A 23,512-nucleotide genomic window follows, 5' to 3' on the forward strand; every position below is an offset into this window, starting at 1 on the left:
TCAAAAAGATTTTTTTCCTGAGTCATCTAAGGGGAAAAAAAAGGAGAAAATTCTATGTATATTAAATGGCCATTCATGATAGCCCAATTATCTACGATACAGAGTTGCTATAGCTCCAAATGTTTGAGACATTTGAAAAGCAACCCCTTACATTAGAGAAGAATAAAGACTACAGAATATATATATTAAGGCAGTCCATATTTAAGAAATATTTGTAGGTGCAAATGTCTCACTATTACGGAATCCACTTTTGAAATGATCTTTTATTTTTAAAAGATCTCATGCCAGCCACAGGTACAGCCATATTTGTGGTTTCCCCCAGATACTGAATGATGCTCTGTAGTGGGGTCAAGCGCTCTCATGACATTTAACCATTGGAAACGAAAGAAAACATTTGTGGTGTGAAACAACAGCACATACTTGACCCTCCAAAGTATATCCATTTATAAATGCATAAAAGTGACTATTTAAAGTTGTTTTATAAGGCAACCACTGTGCCGGCCGAAAACCCCTAATTTACTGTTTGAGAAAGCAAATGATGTGTGGGTACAAGAACATGCATTTTTTAAGAAAGATCTGTGGTGTTCCTTGTGTTGCATTTGATCTTAGTGGTGAAACAACAAACCCGAGTTTTAGGAGGACGTTGCTGCCATCCTATTTTTAATTCACCATTATGTGTTAAAATAACCATTAGTTTGAAGTGAACAATCCCAGCCTTGCTTTCAATGGTTGCTCAGGTATTTCTTTGAAACCAGTTTATAATTTCTTTGTTTGTTTTGTGTGGGGGGTGCAGCCATAGATGTAGATTAGGGAGCTGGTGGTGCCTCAGCCACATTCCTTTCAGGGTCCTATTTGCTGTGGGGTAGAGGATGAATGAATGAGACAGAGTCTTGTCTCACCCCCTTTTCTGGTCTCCTTATGCATATGGCAAGCTGTATCAAAACTTCAGTTGTTTAGGCTGCTAAAGGAAGGTGTATTTTCACCTATCTTTGCTCCCCACTCAAACAAATATGGCAATGTAACCCAACCTGGTTTTGTTTGAAATTTTTTTAATGCTTTTTAACTTCAAGCCTAATTATAGCTTATAAACATTAGTTAGCGTCAAAGTGCACTTGCTTCTTCCATACAGGTGAACTCTCCAAAGGTTATAAAATAAGAGAAGTTGATTGGTAATCAGACAAAACTAATAGACACTGAAATGTGGTTTTGAGGCATGGGAGATTTTCAGAATGTCTTTTTAAACAGTCTGGACATAAACAGATTAGTTGAAGACAACTTCAGTAAAGATAGCTCTCTTGAACCATCTACAGGCCTTTTGTCAAAGAAAGCTGAACTATGACTAAATCTGTGAGTGGTATGAATTATTAGGTGATGGATTTTAAAAGTAGTGTCCAGATGTAAATAGTGAAAGCATCCAAAATATTACTCAGCAGCTGCAAGAGCTATAGGAAAAGCTGACATGACAAATTTAGTCATTTCTTAATCACTTTCGTTAGGCAGTATTGTCAGTTCCAAGAGGCAAATTTTCATCTTGATTTACGCCTATAATAGAAATGGCTGAAAACTGAAAAGTTCTCAAAACTGTTTACTTACAAAACACCTTTTAAGTCATTTTGGAAGCTTCCTATGACCTAGAAGTAATGTTCCTTCCACGTGGGGAGTTCAAAAGATATGCTTTTAGACAGTTTATATCAACAAAGCATTTTTTTCTGCCTAGAAGAGTGACCTTAACATGTGCACAAGTGGTAAAACCAGGCTTAAATGTATTATTTACAGCTATATCAAAATTTATTAATTAGTTACCTTTGGTTTAAATAAAATTGATTGTTAAAACAGAAGGTAGAGGTTGGTATGAATTCTATTCTGCAGCAGCTTTCAGATAAAAGAAGCAGTGACCCTACTCATTAGCCCTTTGATTTAATATATTGACACTTGGGTACGAATAATTCCGTTTAGTGGCTTCTGCTTCCCAGGGATCAATTTAATTAGTTATAAAATGTGACTTCATGTCAGGAGCCAGAAGAAATGCTGACGTTAAATAAAGTCATACGCAATTTAAACAATAAAGCTATCGATGCCTGGTTAAAAGTTAATGATGCACAAAAAATGGCTTAATAGAGACAACCTCAGCAATGAAAGTGATGGTAGGAAAATTAAGCTAAGTGGATGAATGAGAAATGGTGATGTTGTTGGATTGTTAAAACAAATTCATGGATGGCCTGATGGTTCATTTCATAGGGCTGTATGTTTCTGATTTAAATACATGTTTGAGGCTAAGCCTGTACTTTCATATTAGGAGTGACAAGAAGTGGTCTGAAACCTTTCTCTTTTAGATTCTAGAAAAGGACAAGACAATTTACCTGTGCACATTCATCTTTGATGTGTGCCCCTGGGATATCTTGGCATGACACAATATTAACCATAATGGCCTCCTATTATAATATTACAAGTACTAATATTTGCACAGTTGGTTGAGACCCCAGTCAGGATCGCTGTCATATTCTGATAGGTGCTGCTTACATCGTGTACAAATAAGGAAGGACAGTTCATGCCCTGAAGAAGGGAAGAATTTAATGTTAAAGCACTATATCCTTTCAAAACCCATTTAATGCTGTAGATGTAATCTACTTATGTTATCTAAGTAGAGTAAGAGGGTTTAGTGAAGAAAATAACAACCCAGAAAATTGTGGGAGTTACAGTTTGCCCTTCTTTTTTCCTTCTGTCAGTCCTTATGAACATACAGATGCACTAGAGCCCTGCAGAATTACGATTCCATTGTTTTCTCATTTCCTGGCCTGCTTTGAGCATGGCAAGGTAAAATCCTTGCTAAATGTCTTAAATAATAACCTGCAAATCCATATTCAGACAACGGGCCAAATTCATAAGAAATAATTCTTGTCTTTTTAGGGGTAGCACACAAGGATTTTCCAAGTTACTGTGTGTTGTTTCTATTTCTGTGAAACATTGCCCCAGTTTAACACTGAATTGGTACGGTCACCTCTTTTAAAGAGGTACAAACACTTAGCTGAATATGCTGAATAGATGTTGGATCAAAAAATAGGGGCAAATGTGATTTCTTAGCTTTAAGAAGTACATTAGACAAATGGTGTCTGACATAGAAAATATTGTTAGAAATAACACAAAAAGATTTTCATTTGCTTGTAATTGATCACTTTTAAGATGAGACTGGAGTCAGTCCACCTGTAGGAAAAAAGCCAGGTATCAAAATAACATGATGTTGAGCTAAGCCATGTTATGTTTCCATCTCTAAGAATCCTTTCAGGGACACACAGATTCTGTTTAGGAAGACCAACTGTGAAAACGGACAGTAGCAAGTGGGGCAATTAGACAATAATTTTTAACCATTGTGCACAACCTGATTCATCCACAGACCTCTGGAAAGCTCGAAGGGGAGCAGCAGGCAGCAGTTATTACCTGCTAAAAGCATTAACAGTAGCTACGGTAACTCGCCGAAGGACAGAGGGGATATGCCTCAGAATAAAACCTCTGTGTGTCAGAGGGATTTTCAGACTGCACAAGAGTTATGTTTTTTTTACTAATGTTAGGCAAACTGTTTTGTCTTTGCATTGGCTTTACATTGGCCGCAGCCTACACAGAGGGAACTGCTGGAAAAAAGGGGGACATTAATACTTTTTACTGTGTGCGGGCCAGCCAGTAGTTAGAGAGGGGGCCCATGTTTTCTTAGGGCTCAGATGGCAAAGCTAAGTATTCAGCCTACGGCAGGAAAAAAGTGCCTTTTTTGTTTTCTGGCTGGAGAGTCCAAGCATTCCCAAAGGAACACAATGAATGGCCCATTTTGTCTGACACTGTTTCGTAGACATAGAATTCTTGTTTTTTCATAATTATTCTTGCCCGTCACTGGGTGTGCACATGACATTTGAGCGTGTTTTAAAGTCTTAACACACTCATGTGCCTGCAATAAAGTTACTCATAACAATCCAGGCTTTCTGCAGACAACAGAGCAGGGTCTGTTGTTTTCACAAGTCACAGCAGCTGGGAGGCAATTGTGAAGACAACAGCTTAATCTAGCTGGAAAATACAGGAAGAAGAGAATATACACTCAATTTCCTTCCATATTATTGCAAACAATGCAGAGGGCTTTTTTTGTTGTGGCTTTTTCTTTTCTTTGCTCTGGGTGGTCTGACTGAAAATGTGAGTGGCATAAAATACACTAGTAAATGTACTTTGAATTTTCAACTTGTTGCGTTTCTGTGTTCATGCTGATGTGTCTAAATCTGTTAAGGGGTGAGAATATTAATCTACATGAGCACTTTAAAAGTCATACAATAACAGCCTTATTTTGACCTCATCTACACAGTGTTTATACTGGTGTTGGTTTACAGCATATGTTGCAGTTGCTTCTGACTTACACTAGTATAAATGAGACTGGAACCAGGAACTTAGTAAAAATTTGGTTGCTGAAAACATCCATTTTAAACAACTTTATTGAAAGAAAAAATAGAGCTAGGCAGTCTTAGACATTTGAAAGTTGTGTTTTAGCTTCTGTGTAAAAGGACAAGGGCACTCAGCAATTTGTTTCTTTATTGCGTGCTTCTGAATCTGTAGATTAATCATATTTGTAAATGCTTCATTTATTTCAGAAGCACATTTACAAACAAAGCATGCAATAAATTAACATGCAAACTCAGTTAAAAAGCATCATAAGGAGGCAGGGATCAGATAGTTTTTACCCTAGCTATATTTTCTGGTGAAGTTTTGTGAGATATTAGGGAAATTATCTTTTTTTTTTTCCTTAATCCAAAGGATGAAAACTCAAAAGGAGCATATACTCCAGTTATTATGTCAACACCAGAAGGAGTAAAATGCAAATTAACAGGAATCCTATGGCAGATGTGGGGGTAGCTTAGCAGCCACCATTAGATGTGGTTTCAGTGAGGGTAAACGTTCCTTTTAAAGAAAAGGTGATATTTATCCAATTGCAGTCAAGGTACCTCTCTTTCCTGCTCTTGGGAATGCTACATACAGCAGATTTCCAGTAACCATGGCAGACAACTCAGATGGGAAAGATTTTTATTATGCATAGCACAGAGGTTATAGCAGTGAGTAGTAACAGCAAAAGCCAGTCAGACAGGGAGCATGGAAAACGAAAGAGAGATTTGAACATGGTCCAGGCTTCCAGGAGGGAGAATGGAGATGTACTCTGAAAAAATACAATATGAATGCTGAGATGAGCTGGGTTTGTACTGCTGTTTGTGACACAGCTACAAGCAGGACAGTCCCACTGCAGCAGGCACCTGTGGGGCAGCATACCAGGGATGCAGGGTGAAAGTGCAGTGGGTGCTGCTCTGCTGCTCTGTTCAGCTGCAAAATGAAGAAATGAAGCAGACAGGAGTAACATCACAGAGACATCTCATCTATTGTAAAAAGCGTGGATGGACATTTCTGGATCTAAGCATTAAATAATTTCTACATATTCATGACCAACAGTAAGCAAAACCTCTTCCTCTGTTTTTCTTAAAATACATTTCCACACTTCTCCCTTTAATGTCCCTTAATAATGCAATACCAGCATGGTCAAAAAAACCCATGTGGATTAGCTGGTCTGTGCATCTCACATTAATCCTGTTCAGCCCATTTGCCCTCACATGTCAGAAATTCTTTATTGGTATCCTATTTTCTTGTATTTTCTTCTGTTCCACTTTTAGAGTTAGATTGATTTATAATGAGAAAAAGAAAACCCAAACCACAATAACCTAAAAAGCATTTTCAAAGGGGCACCTAAACTGAAATAGAAAATTGCATGCTGAAAAGTCTTATTTACCTGGAAACATGGTGGAGAAAATCATGGGCTAACAAACAGGGAGTTTTGGTAAGAGAATTGTTTACTCTGAAGACACTTGAGTGCAGTAGGAGGCTTTTAGAAAATCACAATTTTAATTTGTTTCAGCTGCATGTGTCTATCTTAAAAACCAGATGTTCGTAGGTGTCCTCATTTCCTTGATGTGGGGCTACTTTTATGTCTAAGCTTTTCCTGAATTTGTGACAATGACCATCCTAAAGACAAGAAAGCCAAATGTACTTCACTATGGTCTCCTTCCTTATAATGGAAGTTTATTGACAACTTTTGGGCGTCACTTTCTTGGTGTCAGTGGCCTAAAAAGGAGAATTACTGCTGGATATCTTCCTTGCATGCAAGAAAATCTACCCCCCAAAAGAGACAAAGTGAGAGTTAATGCTAAGAGTTTTGTAAAGAGACTGAAGGTGAGGAGTGAAGAGATTAAGGGAAGGAGAAAAAAAATATTTGATAAATAGAAGAGACAGAAAGAAATCCAGCAATAATAGATGTGAGTGATAGAATGATTTTAAAAACATTTTGTATTTATTACTCAAGTAACTATGATTAGCCCAGCTGTCTTGCTGACTTCTTCACTCAGCAGCAAACCCGTTAAATGTATCATGCTCAAAGTACAACTCCTGATAAAGGTGGTCTGCCCAGAGTAAGTGCTGCAGAAACACAGGTTTTATGTGTCCCAGGAAGTAATTTAAATGGAGACTATCCAGGAGTACAGCAGGGGAATTGTATAAATGGATGGATCTAAGAACACAGAAATCCTGAGTGAGGCATTTGGGAAACAAGAGGAAAGCATTTTCTACATACATACATACATACATACATACATACATACATACATACATACATACGTATGTATGTATTTATATGTATATAAAACATGTACATAGTTAAGATTATTTGTAAAAAATATATGTATAGAAATGTGTTATAGGTATATGTACAGATCTCTCTATTCTATGTGTACCTCTGTATATGTAGAATATGCTTTTTTAACATAAACATACATGAATACACAAGCATAGCTACACACTTATAAATTTATGGTGTAGACAAAAAGATATTAACTTTTATTTTAAAACAAAAATTCTAATAGGAAAGCTGCTACTTGTTAAGACGTGTGACTTTAGCATGGCGAGTACTACACACAAACTTCCACAGTCCAGCTTTTAGGAGAAAAAAATTTCCCTAAAGTCATCTTCAGTGTACTTAAGCATTGTTAACATGTGGACCTGGTGCTGGAGAACTAAGGTGCTACACAGGTACACACTCTGAAATATTTTGCAGTTGTTTCCTGTGTAGGAACACCAACACACTGTGCTTCAAAATGAATCATAGTAGCTTACAGGTAAACACAGATGTAAGAACTGGAACAGAGCTATTGAAAGAAGCTTTTTGTCTTCTGCTCTGATTTTGGAAGCCTATTTGGAAGGGTATTTTTGTAGAAATCTTTCTCCTTCTTCCTGATTACCCAACCCAATGACCAAAATTAGGGGTAACTTTCTGGATGTGGCTGTCACTAGGACATGCCATTGCAGCTCACAATTTTGCAAGATTTTATTAAGTTAGACTGATCTGTTGGACTCTCTACCACCAAGTTAACCCTCATCCTTACTCTTCATTTTTTCCTTTCTCTCTTTCATTCATCCTACAATGAATAAAAAGTGTCAGCACTAACTAGTTCCTACTTTGAGAAAAAAAGTAACACTTCAGCTGCTCCTGCAAATTCTTTCACCCTCTGAGCAGTGATTAATATACAGGTTTAAGAAGAATATTTAAACAAAACCTGGAAAAAAAGGAAAAGAGCAAATATGCAAGCTAATGGTGTACCCTGAGGTGAGCAAAATGCATTTTTTTAACTAGCCAAGCATAGCAAAAAAGCTATTCTACAGTGAAATTAATAATTACCAGAAAGATTTGCTAGCATTATTGTTGTATCCTTTATGAGAATATGAGTAACATGTTTAAAAAACATGGGAAGTGTGAATCAAAGCCCAAAGATTCAAAACGGTCTCTAATTTTTAATGTGAATTCTATTCATATGCCCCTGGTGCATAGACTGAAATACAGTCTGTGGATAACAACTGCCTTAGAGTGGTGCCACTTAACCTGCAAATTGTATCTGTTCCTCTGGTAGTATGGATTTTTAATTTCCTATACCATCCTGTTTTAACAAAGCTTTAAGGTAGGAGGGCATCTTAGTGCCACATGTAGTAGGTGCCTGGCTATAATACATGATTTCAGCTCCAAATATTTTCTGAAGGCAAGGTTTGTTTATTAACTGAACCCCATGCTGAGATTCAATCAATCTAATACAGGCTTAGTTTGAACATTCAAACGTATGCCCATACATCTTGGGCATATATCTTACATAATGATGTTGGCCCCAGACATCTTTCTGGGTTTGTTTATGTCTGTTATGGATTCCCCTCATTATCCATGCTGTTTGAGGGATTCCCTATGGATTCAGCCAGTTTATTGCATACTTTTTTAATTTTATGCCAAACTGAATGCTCTGAGTGGCAGCTCGTAGGGTAGCTCCATTACAGCTTCCTCTGAAACGCAGAGATGAATGCTGTGATTAAGGTTAAATAAAATAATATGGAAACCAACATGCTGCAAAAGGGGATGGAAGAGAATGCCCCAGGAGAGGCAGGAGGGTTATAGAAGTAATGTGAACAATCAAACACTAAGATGTTGACTACTCTTCCTATTTCTTTTCCTTTTAATTATGATTAACCATTAGAGCAACAATTCGCTGCTTTGCAAGATCTTCCTTATTGTGCATCTGTATTAATAACGCTGGGAAAGCTGATTTATTAAATTTCACTGGAGTGAAGGGATGTTTGAACATGCCGGTCGCTGAGCACATCTGTGTGTGCACACGACTCCCAGGAACATTAACTGGAGGTGCATATGCAGATCAGCAGAGAGTGGAGTCTTAAAAACAGAAAGACAAGAATGCTATGGGCCACAGTGTTCTTGGGAGTCCTGCTCCACTGGAGTAAATTTCTGAGGCTCTGCTCCTCAAACGTTGCCCTTCTCATATTCAGTATATAGCACTCATTTAGTTCTTGTAGCAGAGTTTACTGGGAGTAATATATGGCCAGAAGAAACTCAGGCTAAAGGACAGGTTTTACTTATAAAGCCTTTGCATTATGGAAAAGGTTGTTTTCAATCTGAAAACTCAGATTTATAAACACTTAATTCATCAGTTCCCCGTGCCTTTCATTTGAAATAAACAGCCAGCAATATTATTTTAAAATAAGGCAGAAGGTGTAACAAAAATGAAGTAATGTTTTGAGAAATAGGTGATTGATGATTAAAAAACAGAGAGAGAAGGGGTGGGGGGTGTCAGTCCAGCATTCATTAGTCAGGCAAAACTTCGGTTTGAGCATGCATTAAGTCAGGAAGACCAGACAGTGTGTCTGGAAAATGATTCTTTCTTTGAGAAGTACTCTCTCAAAAATATCCCCTTGTTTCTTAAAACTAAAGGCATCCTTTGACCGACTTAGTTGTTTTATAGCTATTGATGCTAGAGAAAACAAAAGAAACTTTAAAACCTGGAAACATAAACATCATTGAACCATTCCCTTTAAAAGAAAAAAAAAAAAAAAGAAGGGGGGGGAGGGGGCTGGTGTGGAGGGGAGAGTGAAAAAAAAAAAAAAAAAAAAAAGAAAGAAATCACAGTGGATGTTTTCCAGGAGGGCACATGCTATGCTGTGTAAAGGGGGCTAGTGTAACAAGAAGTCATCTATTCTTGATTTCTTGAGACAGCTAGAGCTTTGTGCCTTGTGTAGTTTCTACGTTTTAAGAGCTTGTTCTGTGTAGCAGAAATAATACAATAAATGGGTTTAACCACATTTGTCTCAGCTAGACAGTCTGCTTTGTCAAAGATTGCTGGTACAACATAAACAAATTATGTGTTTGCAGCGCGTTTCAATGAAAGCCTATCTAACAGAGCGGAGATTGTGTTTCGGCAGCTGTAGATTTAATCTCCTACCTGTCAGTTAAAGCAGGCATTTCCTGAGCAGATAAGGCCTGGCTGCAGAGGGGGAAGCGGCCACAGCTGGACAAAGGGCCATTGTTACGGGCTCGCAGCCCGCGCTGACGGCCCCATCCAGGCGGGCGGAGGAGCCGGCTCCGGGCGGCGGCCGCGGCTCGGCCGAGCGCTGCGGGCTGCGCCGCCCGCCCGCCGGGGACCGGCCCGGCCGGAGCCGCTCCAGCCTCGCCCGGGGCTCCGGCCCCAGCGCCGCCAGGGCTTTCCGCTGATCGCCAGCCCAAAGCGCGCCGTAAGTGCCGCTGGAGTTTTGACAAACTGGGGAAAGGCGGAAAATGGCAAGATTGGCGTTGCTGCTGGAGTGTCAGGATCCTCTCTGCAGGAAAGGCAGCGCGGCAGTGTGGTTTTGTATCTGAGCCATGGATGTTGCTGGAATTTTAATACCTAAAGTTGGATAAGAAATACCCGGTGCTCGTTTTAAAGATTTCCTGATTTCCTGCCTTGTTTTACCTTTCTAATGATTCTGTTCTTTCGCAATGATTTGTAGATTAATCATAAATGCTGTAGAGGGTTGAGAAGCCCATAAAATCCACTGGTATAGGAAGCACGCAGGCTGTATGGATGTCACTGGAAGTTTACAAACTCCGGCGCTTGCTCCCAAATTTGCAATAATTACCATGTACCAGCGGTGGCAATCACCTCAGTCATACTGTGTAAACACGCCAGTTCCTTGGATCCTTTTCTGAGTAAAGACGGTCAGATCATGCCAAAATCTGAAGAATCCTAGGAAGAGATGGAACAAATTAATTTTTGCATGCAATCAGTATTCTGATTTGACTTTGATCTGTAGACACAGGAGTTTTCTGCATTAAGCTAGTTCTCCACATAATTGCCTTTGATAACCCTTTGTGTTTCGATCTAAACACTCCATAAACATCATATGATTTCTGGAAGTTATCTAGGTTACTATTCTGCATTAAATAGCTTTCAAAAATATACAGGAGCAGGAATATTCTCACTGGATGTGAGTAACTCCTTTGACCTAGTCTCTTGAATATTATGCATTTAGGCTTGAGGAAAAATAGCAACACTTGCCTCTCCTTCTCTTTGAATTTATTCTGCTTTATTATAAATACCAGTAGAAATTAACAAGAGGACTGGGTGGAATGGGAAAAGTGTCTCCTTTTGGCACCTGTGCCTCACCTCCACCCTTGTATCCTGCCATTCTGGAAGTGATGGAGGGCTAAACTGTGCCGTGCTGGCATGGACCAGCTCAAAACTGCCTCCTGCTTTTCCAGCGGAGCAGGTCCCTCCTCAGCCCTAGCTCTGCACCTCGGGTGGCTCTTGTGTGGTGAGATGTAAAGGTTTGCAAGCAGTAGGTTACAATGGAATTGGTTCCTATCCACCACCCATCACCACTTCAGCCACTGGAAAAGAAACCCAGGCCTCTTTGAGGGTCCTCCTGTGTAAACCTGTAACATGCTCTCCTGAATGAGTCTTTGAGCTTGAATTAATTAATACTTGTAAAGTGTGTGGTAGTCCTTCTGTAGTGACATTATAATATGGAATATCTGTGAAAATATAGAGAGCTTTAAAAAGAATATGCTGCTCAGGACAAAATTCTTCCAACAGTGAAGAAAATGTCAGAATTCCCATTTTTATCAGTGCCTCCCCGAATTTCCAATATATTCTATATTTGTTTAAATATGTTCTATTTTGTTGCACTTTTTTTGCTTCTACAGTGCAGAAGGATTTTTGATCAGAGTCGTTGAAAGCTTTTTTTTTTTATTCCTACTTCTGCTGGACATTCTCTTTAAAGTGAACGACAGTAATTCCTTTAGTAGCCACCAGTTTTGAGCCACCACTTTTTTTATACCATACATTGAGGGAATTAGTTTCACTTTAATAACTAGTGATGGTTAGTATTCAAAAAGAAGAATTCTGTTTTGAAAAGACGTGTGGGGAGAAACTCTGCTTGAAAGTAGCAATACCATACACAAATTTTAAAGCATCTTTCTCTCTAAATATTTCCACCAACAGGAAATGTCAGTCCAAAAATCTTGCACGTTTTGATATCACCATTAAAACATAGCTAATAAGGTATTTCTAACATAATTTATATTTAGATTTGAACTGAAGTAATGGAGCTCTTGTATATAAAAAATATCAACAAGTATCATTAGGCTGCAATATTTTTCTTATTTTGGTGTGAATAAGACAAGGCGCAAATGAGAAACATACATCTTCACTAGTCTTTGGAAATATCTGAAATAATTGACTTGCTCAGTCTTCTGTGATGGCTTGGTGACCACTAACTGTGACAATTTGCATCATAGTCAACTCTTCACTTCTGTAGAGATAACTGTTTGTATCTGATTAAAATTAGGACTGTTTTAGTTCTCTTGACTTTTCCAGAAGTTGCAGTAATAGAGATTTGCTGTTATGCTTTAACCAAACAAATGCACACATGGGGATAACAATATGCTGAGTTTATGCAGATTTTACAACACAAATCTGAATAAAATACCCACTAATAGACCCTTAAGGAGTAATAAACACACATGAATTTTCCTTAGTTGCACTTTAAAGTGATTTTAACATACTACTAGACCTTAACAATAATATTTAATTGACAAGATTATGCATTTGTATGGATTGAAAAGGTGGTAGATCTCTAATTCCAAATGAACCATAAATTCACTTTTGCATAACATGTTTTATTTATTTCTCTATAGCAGAGATGTTCTCCATCCCTCCTAGTGAGAGTTTCTTAAAATACAGACAATTTAAATAGATTTAATTACCATTTATCATACTCCTAACTCCATGAGATCATCCTAAGTTGAATTCTATATTTCCAGATAGTTAAGGAGCTAGATAAAAACAGGGCAACATAACGAGAAGCTAATAGAAATGAAATGCTATCTAGTGTTTGAAACCGTTCTGTTTTCAGGGATGTTGTCAGTATTTTTCTGTAGCTTCCTTCTTGATTTCCCAAGTAGATGGAATTTAAGTTTATTTAATTTCAAGTTTCAAAGTGGTGAGAAAAAAAACATATTAAAAAATAAGAATGCCCTGCTTTGCTGTATGATCATGATTGCAATTTTCACATTAATGTTGTGGCCACTGCAGTAGACTTAAATCTCCAAATCATGCTGATACATTGGACAAATGGAAAAAAATGATAGGGGAAAAGAAAGAAAATAGCAGTTACAATCCCTTTACAAATTCAATAGTAGGCCACATATTTTTTCCATAGTATTTCCAGTCTGACATGTTCTCACTTTGCAAGTCTATGGTATCTTTTTTACAGTTTATTTGCCAACACTTCCCCTGGGATCCCATTGGCAGACATTTTCTTTGTGGCTCATGTACTTTCACTGAGAGGAAACATTTTTCAATTAGACTGTAGATAATTAGATGGCAGATAAATTAGAACATAATATACCTCCCTATACAGATAGATCTCCAGTGGTTCTGTGTTGCTAGCAGGAGCAGAAAGAAGTCTCTGAATAATTCTCAATGTGGGAGCTGTATTGCCATGATTTTCAGTGTCCCAGCTATGACACAGTGACTGGGGGGTCACTTTGGATCTTCTGGAGCTTCTTTTCCAGTTGCCTTTCCTCCTCCTGCCGAGTCACAAGTGCTTCCCTGGGATTATTCCCTAAAGGGGATTTCTCACTTAAGTGTTTGGGCCCACCCTCACTTATTGCCTTTGCATCAGGGGAGTTGGGCATTGATTGCCATTTAGCCAAATGAGCCCGGGGAGTTTATCAGTTACATTTCTGAGAGCAGAAGGCTCAGCCACACTTGCACATGAAGTAGCCAGGTTCTTCATAAGTGAACTGGATGACTAACCCAGCCTTGTGGTCCCTTTGCTTCACCAGAGCAGTGCAAATAAAACAGTCACACCACTCAACTGTAGCCAAAGACATTTCCAAAGAATATTTTTTTATTGTACTATTCCTGTGCAGTTTTTCTAAATAGATCATTTCTGGGACCGTGAAAAGGGTCAGTGATGGCAGGAGTTCATTACGATATTGGCAGAGTTGGGGAGCAGATTTAAGCTCAAACCCACAGAAATCTTAGTATGTAGCTGCTTTTAACATTTACACAGTTCCTCTGACTTTCATGTAATAAGTTTTCCTAAAAGAAGTACCTACTTCTTTATGCAACGTGTTTGTGTTCTGCAGCATCCCCCAAAATTACTTGGTCAAAATAAAGTTTAAATTACCAAAACTTCTGATATTTCTTCCCTTCCGAAAACCAACAAAGCCGAACACTAGTTATTGAAATAAATAAAAATCTGACAGTGATATAAAGGTAGCAGTGTCACATATTGCATAGAGACTATTTAAAATGCACCTGAGGTAAATACATATCATATACAGGATATTTAAAATCTTGCACTAATAGTTCTGGGAACACAAACACTTCTTTCAATGTCATTAAGACTTATTTTAAAATGAATCAACCTAAAATATAACCTGTTGAGCTATCAGTTATGGCCACTGTGTTCTATCATATAAACATTTTGAGCAGTCTGAAAATGCACATCCTTACTTGATATACTGCCATTACCTGGAAATCTATTACACTGTAGTTTTTAAATGAGAGACTAGAAAATTTCCAATACATTTTTACTATGGAAATTTAAAACTCAGTGAGGGCTCAGATTAACGTTGTACTCTGGGTGTACCAATTACTCAAGAATTTAAGAAGCTTTAGGTGGAAATTAAAATTTAAACAATGAGAAGTCTAAACCTCCCTGTGAACAACTTAAGTTCTCACAGTGGCTGCAACATCACATCAACAAAAGGTTCTGTTCATCCTATACTATAGAAAAAATGTCAATTCATTAAATTCAAAGATGGGTTTCTCAGCTAACTTGTGTTGGAATAGTCTGTTAGATTCAAAGCAAATCTCAAGATTTTCACAATTTGAGAACAGGGTCCAGCGATCTAATTGGTTGAAAAAGGGGGTGGCAATGATTTTAAATAGTAAGGCTGGATTATTGTAGGCAATTAGAGCATTTTTTAGCCATTCAAACTGCTTTATACTAGTGCTGGATGTAATAAAAAAGAAAAAAAAAAGCTTTAGAAAGGATAAAAAATTAAAAAGATTGTGTTTGCTCTCTAGCAAAAAGATGGCACTTTTGCTCTTTACTGAAGTAGATTGTGCAGGGAGAGGCAGCTTGCGAAGTTTGATCTTCTAAAGGAAGAGGAATTCATCTGCCATTATAGGGTGGGATTACTTCTGCTCTTGAAACCTGTGATCCTCACAGCTAAGCAGAAATGTGTGAGCTGCGTCTTTGCTTGCAGTGCTGCCACCCTTTTCTCTGAGTGCCTTTACTTCTCTGCTTGCAATGTTAGCTGTTGTAGAGGCAGCTTCGGCTTTTAAAGATAAAACTCTTCCTCCTCTTCAATCTCACTAAATGTGCTGCGCTCCTTATCCAAAACAGGCAGATCATTTTAATTCAAAGCATTATTTTTGTAAAACATATCACTCTGGCTTACATTTTCCATGCAAAACACTAACTATCAATGACTTTTTAACAAGGAGGATTGTTCAGCCAACTTCTGAGATTATCACTCACAGAACTGTGGGACAAAGCGGTGCAGATTTGCCCAGTTTATCAAACAGGCCACCAGCTTTTATTATTTCAGGGAGAATCAAATTGGAAGTTGCTTCTTGAACTAATCAGAGCTGATTTGCTCTAAAGTTGCTTCCTGACTTAGATCTCAGGCAAGGAAGTGCTGTAATCAGTTCCCAAGGGCCGTCAGAGTTGTGATGGGATATTAAAGGAATGGTACACTATCTTTAAAATCCTCCCTAATCTTGGCAGATTTTTGTGTTTAACACAGTTAAACGTGAGCTGGTTGTATAGAAACAAAGATTAATTTCATGAGATAGCTTTATGCAAGAGTCAAATGTACTTGAGGCAGCAGAACTGGATTTTGGAGAGAATATATTCCAGTCTGCTCCACGGTTTGTACATTCAGCTAAAAATACAGACTGGCAGAATTGTTCAAAATCAAACATTTACTATCCATCAAAAAAAAACCCCAAAAAACAAAAAACAACCAAACCCAAAAAACCACCTGAAAAACACCCTCAAAAAAAAAAAAACCCCAAAAAAAACCCAACTTCATGAAAGAGAAAATGAGTCCCCCTGAGTGTCTCTGTTTGCATATTAGCCCATAGCATGGGCTCTGCCAAGTTACTCTCTGACTGACTGCTGCAGATGCTCTTTCTCAAGTATTCTGAGTGAGATCTTTAGTGCAAGTCTTTGGGGACAAACAATAGCACCTGTTCCTCACAAGATAGCAGCCCAGTTAGTCCATTCATGTATCTTTAATGAAGCTCTGGGGCAGATGGCAAAAAATGGCATCATCAACGACTTAGCACAGAGGAGACAAAAGGGGAAAGTGCCGATCCAACAATGTGCTATTTTTACGAATGGGAAGAGACAGAGTCAGAGTGTTTCTTGGGCATCTGCTCCCGTCTTGGTTTTCAGAAAGACCTGAGGAACATCTCAGCAATTAAAATTTCTGGGCATGTAGCCGATTTTATGAAGTACACTGATCAACCCCTCCTCCCAGTTTCTCCCCCCCGTCAGTAAAGTCAAACCCATCATCTTCATAATAATAAAACTCACACGAATAGAAATTGTCAAAAATTAAGGAGTTAACTGGATTTTTTTTTTTGCATTCATTTAATGCATTTAATAGTTCTGTGATCAGTGGTACTTTCACATGCTCTTCCTTTTCAGTGCTTATTTGTGCTTTTCAGTTCACCTGTGCTGAAAATGGACACCTATGTATATAATAATTCTGTATGAAACCAATACTTATGTAGGAATAGTATTACATATGTGCCAGAGGGAAGACCCGTGGGAGGGAATGGTGGCCTTTCAGTATGAGCTTTTTTCAGTCTGTTTAAGTCTCTTAATTTTAAATACAAGCTTACAGGCTAAATGTAACCCATAGTCAAAGTAATGCTGATTTATAAAGACTGAAGACCTGCTCCTGAATTCAGAGTAGGAAGAATAGCAGACAGCCAGAACTTGAAATGGTAATTCCCCACGCTTACAGAAGTGCTTTTATTTGAGTGTTTAAACAAAATCTATACAGCTGAGCAGGTCAAAATCTACAGGAATGCATTGTAGAATTTGGTTATGATATGTTTCAAATTATCTTTATGACACAGTGGAGTGAAATATTGTCATGGGTATATTTGCACCCTCACTCAAACCACAGCACTCTGATCTCTTCTGTGTCTTGTGAGACTATGTTGGAGTCTTGTACCTTTGCAGCTCCATGTAAATGCTTTATGTGGGGTATATTTTTTATGATTTTGGCTCCACTTGATTAGATGTAATTTAGGAACTACTGCAAATTTTTTGCAAGTTGTATTGCATTGAATTTCTTCCTGTACAGTTGCTTCTATCAGACAAAACCTGTGGTTTTCCTTTGCTGTGCTCCTGTAAAGCCAATGTATAGAAACACCAGGCAGCAAAGCCAGCACCATTTTATCAGAGCTGAATGCCTGTTCTGGGCACATGGGGATCAACTCCAATCTGACCAAGTTTAATGCATAACCTAAAACACACAGCCAGGCTTACCTCAGCTAAAATGAGAGAAATAGCTGCGTAAAGCTAGTTTCTTTCACGCCCCAGTGCCATAGCAGTAATTGCACAAAGACCTTTTTATTATAAGTTGATTTTCCTGAGGAATGGATTTAAAAAATACTGTAAAGTGTTTATTTTTTGCTTGACCTTTATTAACCTCCATCTTAGGGCTTTCCCAAGAGAAGAGTTGTTGGTAAATTAACCCTCCTAGAGACACACAGTAGCATTTCTGCGCTGCATCAATGGTTGTGAAAGTAATGGGGATATGACAAGAAAATTTGGCACTATTTAAACAATGTCATAGGTCAACATATGGGATTTGACCAAAAAAGTTTTTTAGGAATTAAATGCAAAAAATTGCTTGAAGTGTACTTTAAGTTTTTAATAGTATTTAATTCCACCGATTTATGGTACAATGAGGGAGTTTTTTTTTTTCTGCCTAAACCCCCATTTTTTCCTACATTTACTAGCTTTGATATATAAAGCATTATATGTTTGCTTAACTGCTAATCAGAAAATATATAGTCAAACCCTTGGGTATGTCTGGGGTTAAGAAATGGATAAAAATTCTTTGAGATCCTAGCCACTGTCTCTGAAACACAGATACTGTAAATTAAGGAACTAGGAAATTACCTTATGGATTTAACAGGCATCACCTTATCACATAATTCTCTATATGTTGAATATAAATGCTAGTATAAGGAGAAGAATTTTTTTCTTTGTGCATGTTTGTGGTTTTTCGATACATTTATTACGGTCAAATTAAATTTGATATAGTAGGTTTTGTTCTGAAATGGTGTCTGAATGCAGCTCCATAATTACCAAGCTACATGATAGCACATAAAGCTATAAAACTGCTTAGACAGACAAGCAATTTATTTCTTATAGTGAGGTGTGTGTGGCAGAGTATGTTAGTTCATTCAGGAGCCAAGATGTTGGAACCTTAAATCTTAAGAGTTGTAGCGTTGAGTAGAAGACTCTTTAGTACTCTGTGAGATTTTGAAATAACATACCTGAGTTGTTGGCATTTATGTGAACCATGTGGTAAGATCTCAGAATTAAAATTTTCCTAAGGTTACTAAAATCTGAACATCCAGGTGGATACTGCAGTGTTAGGTTGCTTCTAAATGCTCATCACTGTGCGACCTAAGATGAGAAAACCTGTGAAAAATTAATAGAAATACGCACCACACTACTTCTAATTAAAACTCGGGTATGTTTTGTACCTTTTTACCTTGTGCCAGGACAGGGAATGCTAATTAAAAGAAACTGAAACAACGTAATAAAGAACTAGGAAGAAGTAGGGAAATGTGCAGTTCACTGAGACTGTTACACCTTTGACACTGAAGGAAAACAATGTTTCTGAGGGCTTTGATCTGATAATGTGAAGTTGGCAGGGATTGCATTAAGGTGAAGGTTCTGGGGGGCTGTGTGAACGCAAGAACGCTATCAGTGCTGGAGAAATACCTGTCAAGACAAATTTGTGCTATTTCTGATCAGAGGCTCTCTTCTGTTTAGCAGGTTCAGGGTCACATGCCTCCGCTCATGATCCCAATTTTTCCACACGACCAGCGGACACTGGCAGCGGCTGCTGCAGCCCAGCAGGGATTCCTCTTCCCCCCAGGAATAACATACAAGCCAGGTAAGCTCACCGGGCTGCGAGCCTGCTGCACGTTTAAAGACATGAACAGTAACTTCTTGTGTGATCTGTCTCATACAGACGATACACAACAGTCACAGCTGGCTGGAAATTATTGCAACTCCACTTGAAAAAATAGATTGAAGGAGATGGATCGACTATTGGTTATTGAACATCATGATTTTTTAAAACCTAATTTCCACAAAGTCATTTGCTTTAAATATAGTGCCCCACTTGCCTAGCAATTTGCATCTGGTCTGCCCTATACAAAAGCTACATGTCTTTAATTAATTCTGTTATCTTCAGAATATTTGTGGTTTTTTGGTAAAATCCTTGCTCTTTTGTTTGATTTCAATCCGGTAATTAAAGGTTTCAGTAGTTCAGTTCCAGTCATCATTCAGACTCCTAACAGGTCACATAACCTTGCAGAGAAATATGTTTTGAGATGATTTAGCAAATGTTATGATTTCTTTCTTTTTTTCCTCTGAGTTTACAGGACTCCTGGGGAATTCAATTAGGGATATAATGGTTTGAAGCTACTTTCAGAGCCTCCTTGTAAACAGGGCTTTAAATGTTTAAAGACACTTTGCCAAAGGAATTCAATGTAGGAAGATATTTAAGTAAATAAAAGTCAACCTTATTTTCATTTGTACGTTCTTTGTAAGTGACCTCAGTCCAGAAGCAGCAACCTTATTTTGCTCATTATTAGTATTCTCTGTCAAGATGCCTTTAGCATATTAACCTGATAACTAATAACTGCAAAACATAAAAAACAGGTTTTTTGTTTATTAAATATGAAGTGTACAAAGAAAAGCATTGATCCTATTCCCACTGATATTAGTGGTGCTTTTGCTGTTGACTGCGACAGGAACGGGGTCAAATCCAATGTAAAGCCTCATAATAGATGATGTAAACAGCAAGCTAATTAAAGGCCAGGTTGAACCTAGAATCTTTTCCAGCAAGTTTACTTAGTATTAGATGAAGTGGGGCCAAGCAGGATTTCAGCAAGTATTTCCGTTTGTCCTGCTCTTTAGTCCAGAGACATTCCTTTTAAACGCAGAATTTTCGTCTAGCTATCTTACTTTCAGGTTTTGAAATCCCAAAGTTCTTGTCTGATTTGACAAACTGCACACCCATCACCACCTCACTGCAGTTAGAGACCAAAGACAAAGAGTTGCCAGTTGTGGAAATTACCTAAAATGCCCTGGGTAAATCTTTCTTCTCACGGACAAGAGAAAGCACATGCTTTCCTTGCTTTTCCTGTTTTAGTCTGAGATGCTTTCTGAGTAGTGACTGTTAGTGACTAAGCTGATGGCTGTGCTGCCCCTGAAAGGCATTATGTTCAATCATGTTGTGTTAATTTTGGCTCTGAGACTTCTTGGTACAAAAATGACTTAGGAAGAAGAGTTACCAGCATATTTTCCTGAACATGACCAATATTCTAGACTTATTCTATTGTATTCCTCATTGTTCCTATCTAACTTGATCCCAGTGACCTCCTAATAGGAGGTGATGCAGCTTTAGGGCATTTCCTTACTTCCCAGAATGCAGAAAGAGAGATCTATAATAAAAATTAGAAGAATGAAATGCAGGAAGAAGCTCAGGCCTAGATAGCTTGGAAAGCAGTGAAGCTGTTTGCTGGTGTTAGAGGTTTAATTCCAGATGATGCTAGTAAAAAGCCAGAAGTAACAATTATTTGATTTATAACCAGTGGATTTAAAGAAGTTAGAATTTATATCTTTATACATATATATATATATTTATATCTTTAATATATATATTTCATTCTACTGCATGTGTGGCAAAGGTAGCTGGGCAGGTCAGTAGCTTCTGTCAGAGACACATTATGATAAAAAAAATGCTGTAACTACACTTGGTATTGATTAATTCCTATTTTTGGCACTCTCAGCACAGTAGTTAAGGAATTAATGAAACTGGAGATTAAGCTATACTCTTTCTTAGAGAGGGTTCTTCAAAGTCATTTCTGAGGAATATTTATGAACTTGACTGCTACTACCTGTACTCTTCTACTTTTGTGAGAAATGAAACTTTCACCTGCAGAACTGTCAGGTTAGACTTGCTAGTATCTCTGAGGGAAGAGAGGAGATGGATTAACTCTTCAGATGCTTACCAATTTCTTTTAGGTTACAGGTTATCTTCTATTATATTTTACTGCATTTTGACATCAGCAAGATTGAGTTTTGACCCTGCCAGTTTTACTTGACGTTCAGAAAATACAGTGAGAGGCACTTCAATAACAGCAGCAGTGGTGACTAAGTATGTTTGAAACTGACTGTGCCATTTAGGGAATGTAGAATATTGTGTGCACAGTCATTTAGTTTGCTTTGCCTGTAAAACAGGCTGGATATAAGCTGGTTCCAAAGTGGGAGCACTGCAGAAGTGTTAGTGTGACAGGACAGCCAGGATGAGAAGTCTTGCACTGGTGTACAAACAGGGGTATGATTATGTGTCCATGTTCATGCAGAAATATCTTCCTGGGCTAAATTTGGAACCAATTTCATGGCTGTTTAGTTCAATGCCAAGGTAGCAGTTACTGAGTACTGCTGCAGATTTCCACAAAAATGCTAGGCCTTGGAGGAATAAAATGGTATTCTTTAGCAAAATAGAGTAGTTTGTACACTCCACTGAAGGTCCTGTAGAAGAGAGGAAAATTTATTAGGTTCTGAGGCCCTTCCAGTACATGTCTTGCTGCTCATGAACTTCTGAGATCAGCAAATCATTAGGAGCAGAAAACTTAAGGACTTGCTGATACACAGCTATGATAAAGCCTGGCAGAAGAAACTTTCCTTTTCCTTGGCAGAATCTATAACACTGAGATGGCTGTAACCCTCCCCCCACAGTATTTTGGAGCTCTAGGAGGTGAAACAGGCCAAAGTTAGCAAATGCTGATGACAAGTAATAATTGCATTAGAAAAAAAATCCCCAAAGTCCCATGCTTCCTTATGTATCTCAAAGTCATGTAATATAATTTTCCGGCATGGTAAGTACTAATTGAGAAATCAGAGCTGCATAGACCACCTAATTAATTTTTTATACATATTTCAGTATTTATACTGTATACCGGATTAATTAAAACTTTAGGGCGCTGTGCATCTCAAATGACTGTTGTGACTATTGACCTGCAGGCGTTTGACGAGCCTCGCAGAGTACCTGGTTGTGGGGGTTGCCACTTATTCCAGGGGGAAGCTGAGAGTGGCAGCTGTTAGGAAGCTAATACTTGCCCAGAGATGCTACACAGTTAATAGAATTATTTTGCATTCCGAGGAGAGCAAAGCAACTGCGCTGGCTTTCTGACTGTGACCACTACACTTACTGCTTGGACCTGGTGGGCAGCATGGGTACCATTATACCTCCTCTCCCACTGCAATTTTCCCTTCATTTAGCTAAACACTTGCATCCAGAAGAACTTAGTGGGATGGAGTATCCTTGAACATGATTGTTGTGTCCCCATTAGCGCCCTGGGTCAAGAGGACAAGGCAGTGAGTAGGATGAGGAAGATAAGGATAAAGGAAGAGCAGTTCCCTCCTCCATCTTTCAGTGACTAAAGTATTTCTTCAATCAAGTTTTGTGGCTGAGAGGGAACAGGGAAGGAGGATGATGATGGAGTAAAGATATAAAGCAATGCTAGGTAGGAGCCAGACCATAAGCTAAGCAGATCTCAAACAGAGCTATGGTTTGCTCTAAGCAGACAGTGGGAGGGCTGATATCCATGCCACCTGAATAATGGCAGTCCATGAGACTTTAAAATGTATGATCACTTTTTCTTAAAAATGTCGTGAAAATATTTTGTGCTGTACCATTTCTTTGCCAGTTCTGGAAAGTATCTCTCAAAAAGATAATTGAAAAGAAAGACATCGAGTGGAGTAAAACTCAGTTTAGACAGGTTTGTTGAGTGACATGCTGCAGTGTATTTTCAAAGCTTTTTTTTCATATTTCATACAAGAACTACATAAACCCCATGATTAGAGTGGCCAAGAAACAGCCCCTATCTACCCACACAGAGCATTTGGCTTTATGCATGAAAATTATTTACAAGAGATTTTGTTATGCTGCTATTTTGTTAGATGCAATGTGAAAATGGAAACTGTTTTCCTAGGCAGAAACAGAGTCAACATTTTGGCCTGTTTTCTGTTTCTAGTTGCATTTGGGCAAATCAGAGAAAGTAATATTATTAGGGAAAGCATGACAGACAAAACTGCAAGGCTTATTGTCATCAGGCTGGGCTTTAGAACATTCCAATAGTGTGAAATATTTGTCATCAAACTAATTAAACCACTTGATTACTGTAGCTAATCCACATAACTCACATAATCTTAGATGCGCTGGATTTTTCTGATATCCAGCATTGCAATTTCCATTTGGAATAGGTCTTTCAGAAGTCTTTCCTAA

General features: G+C 38.2%; 1 protein-coding gene across 1 annotated transcript in view; it reads left to right on the plus strand.

The window, feature by feature from the left end:
• The window catches only part of SOX6 (SRY-box transcription factor 6), a 259,381-nt gene that overhangs the window by 144,196 nt on the left and 91,673 nt on the right, over positions 1-23,512 (plus strand). The window contains exon 7 of the mRNA XM_084207918.1: positions 18,982-19,105. Within this exon, the coding sequence (XP_084064044.1) occupies positions 18,982-19,105 (124 nt within the window). The remainder of the gene's footprint in view (positions 1-18,981; positions 19,106-23,512) is intronic.

This window comes from Fringilla coelebs (genome assembly GCF_963513975.1).
Source record: "Fringilla coelebs genome assembly, chromosome: 6".
Classification (NCBI taxonomy): Eukaryota; Metazoa; Chordata; class Aves; order Passeriformes; family Fringillidae; genus Fringilla; species Fringilla coelebs.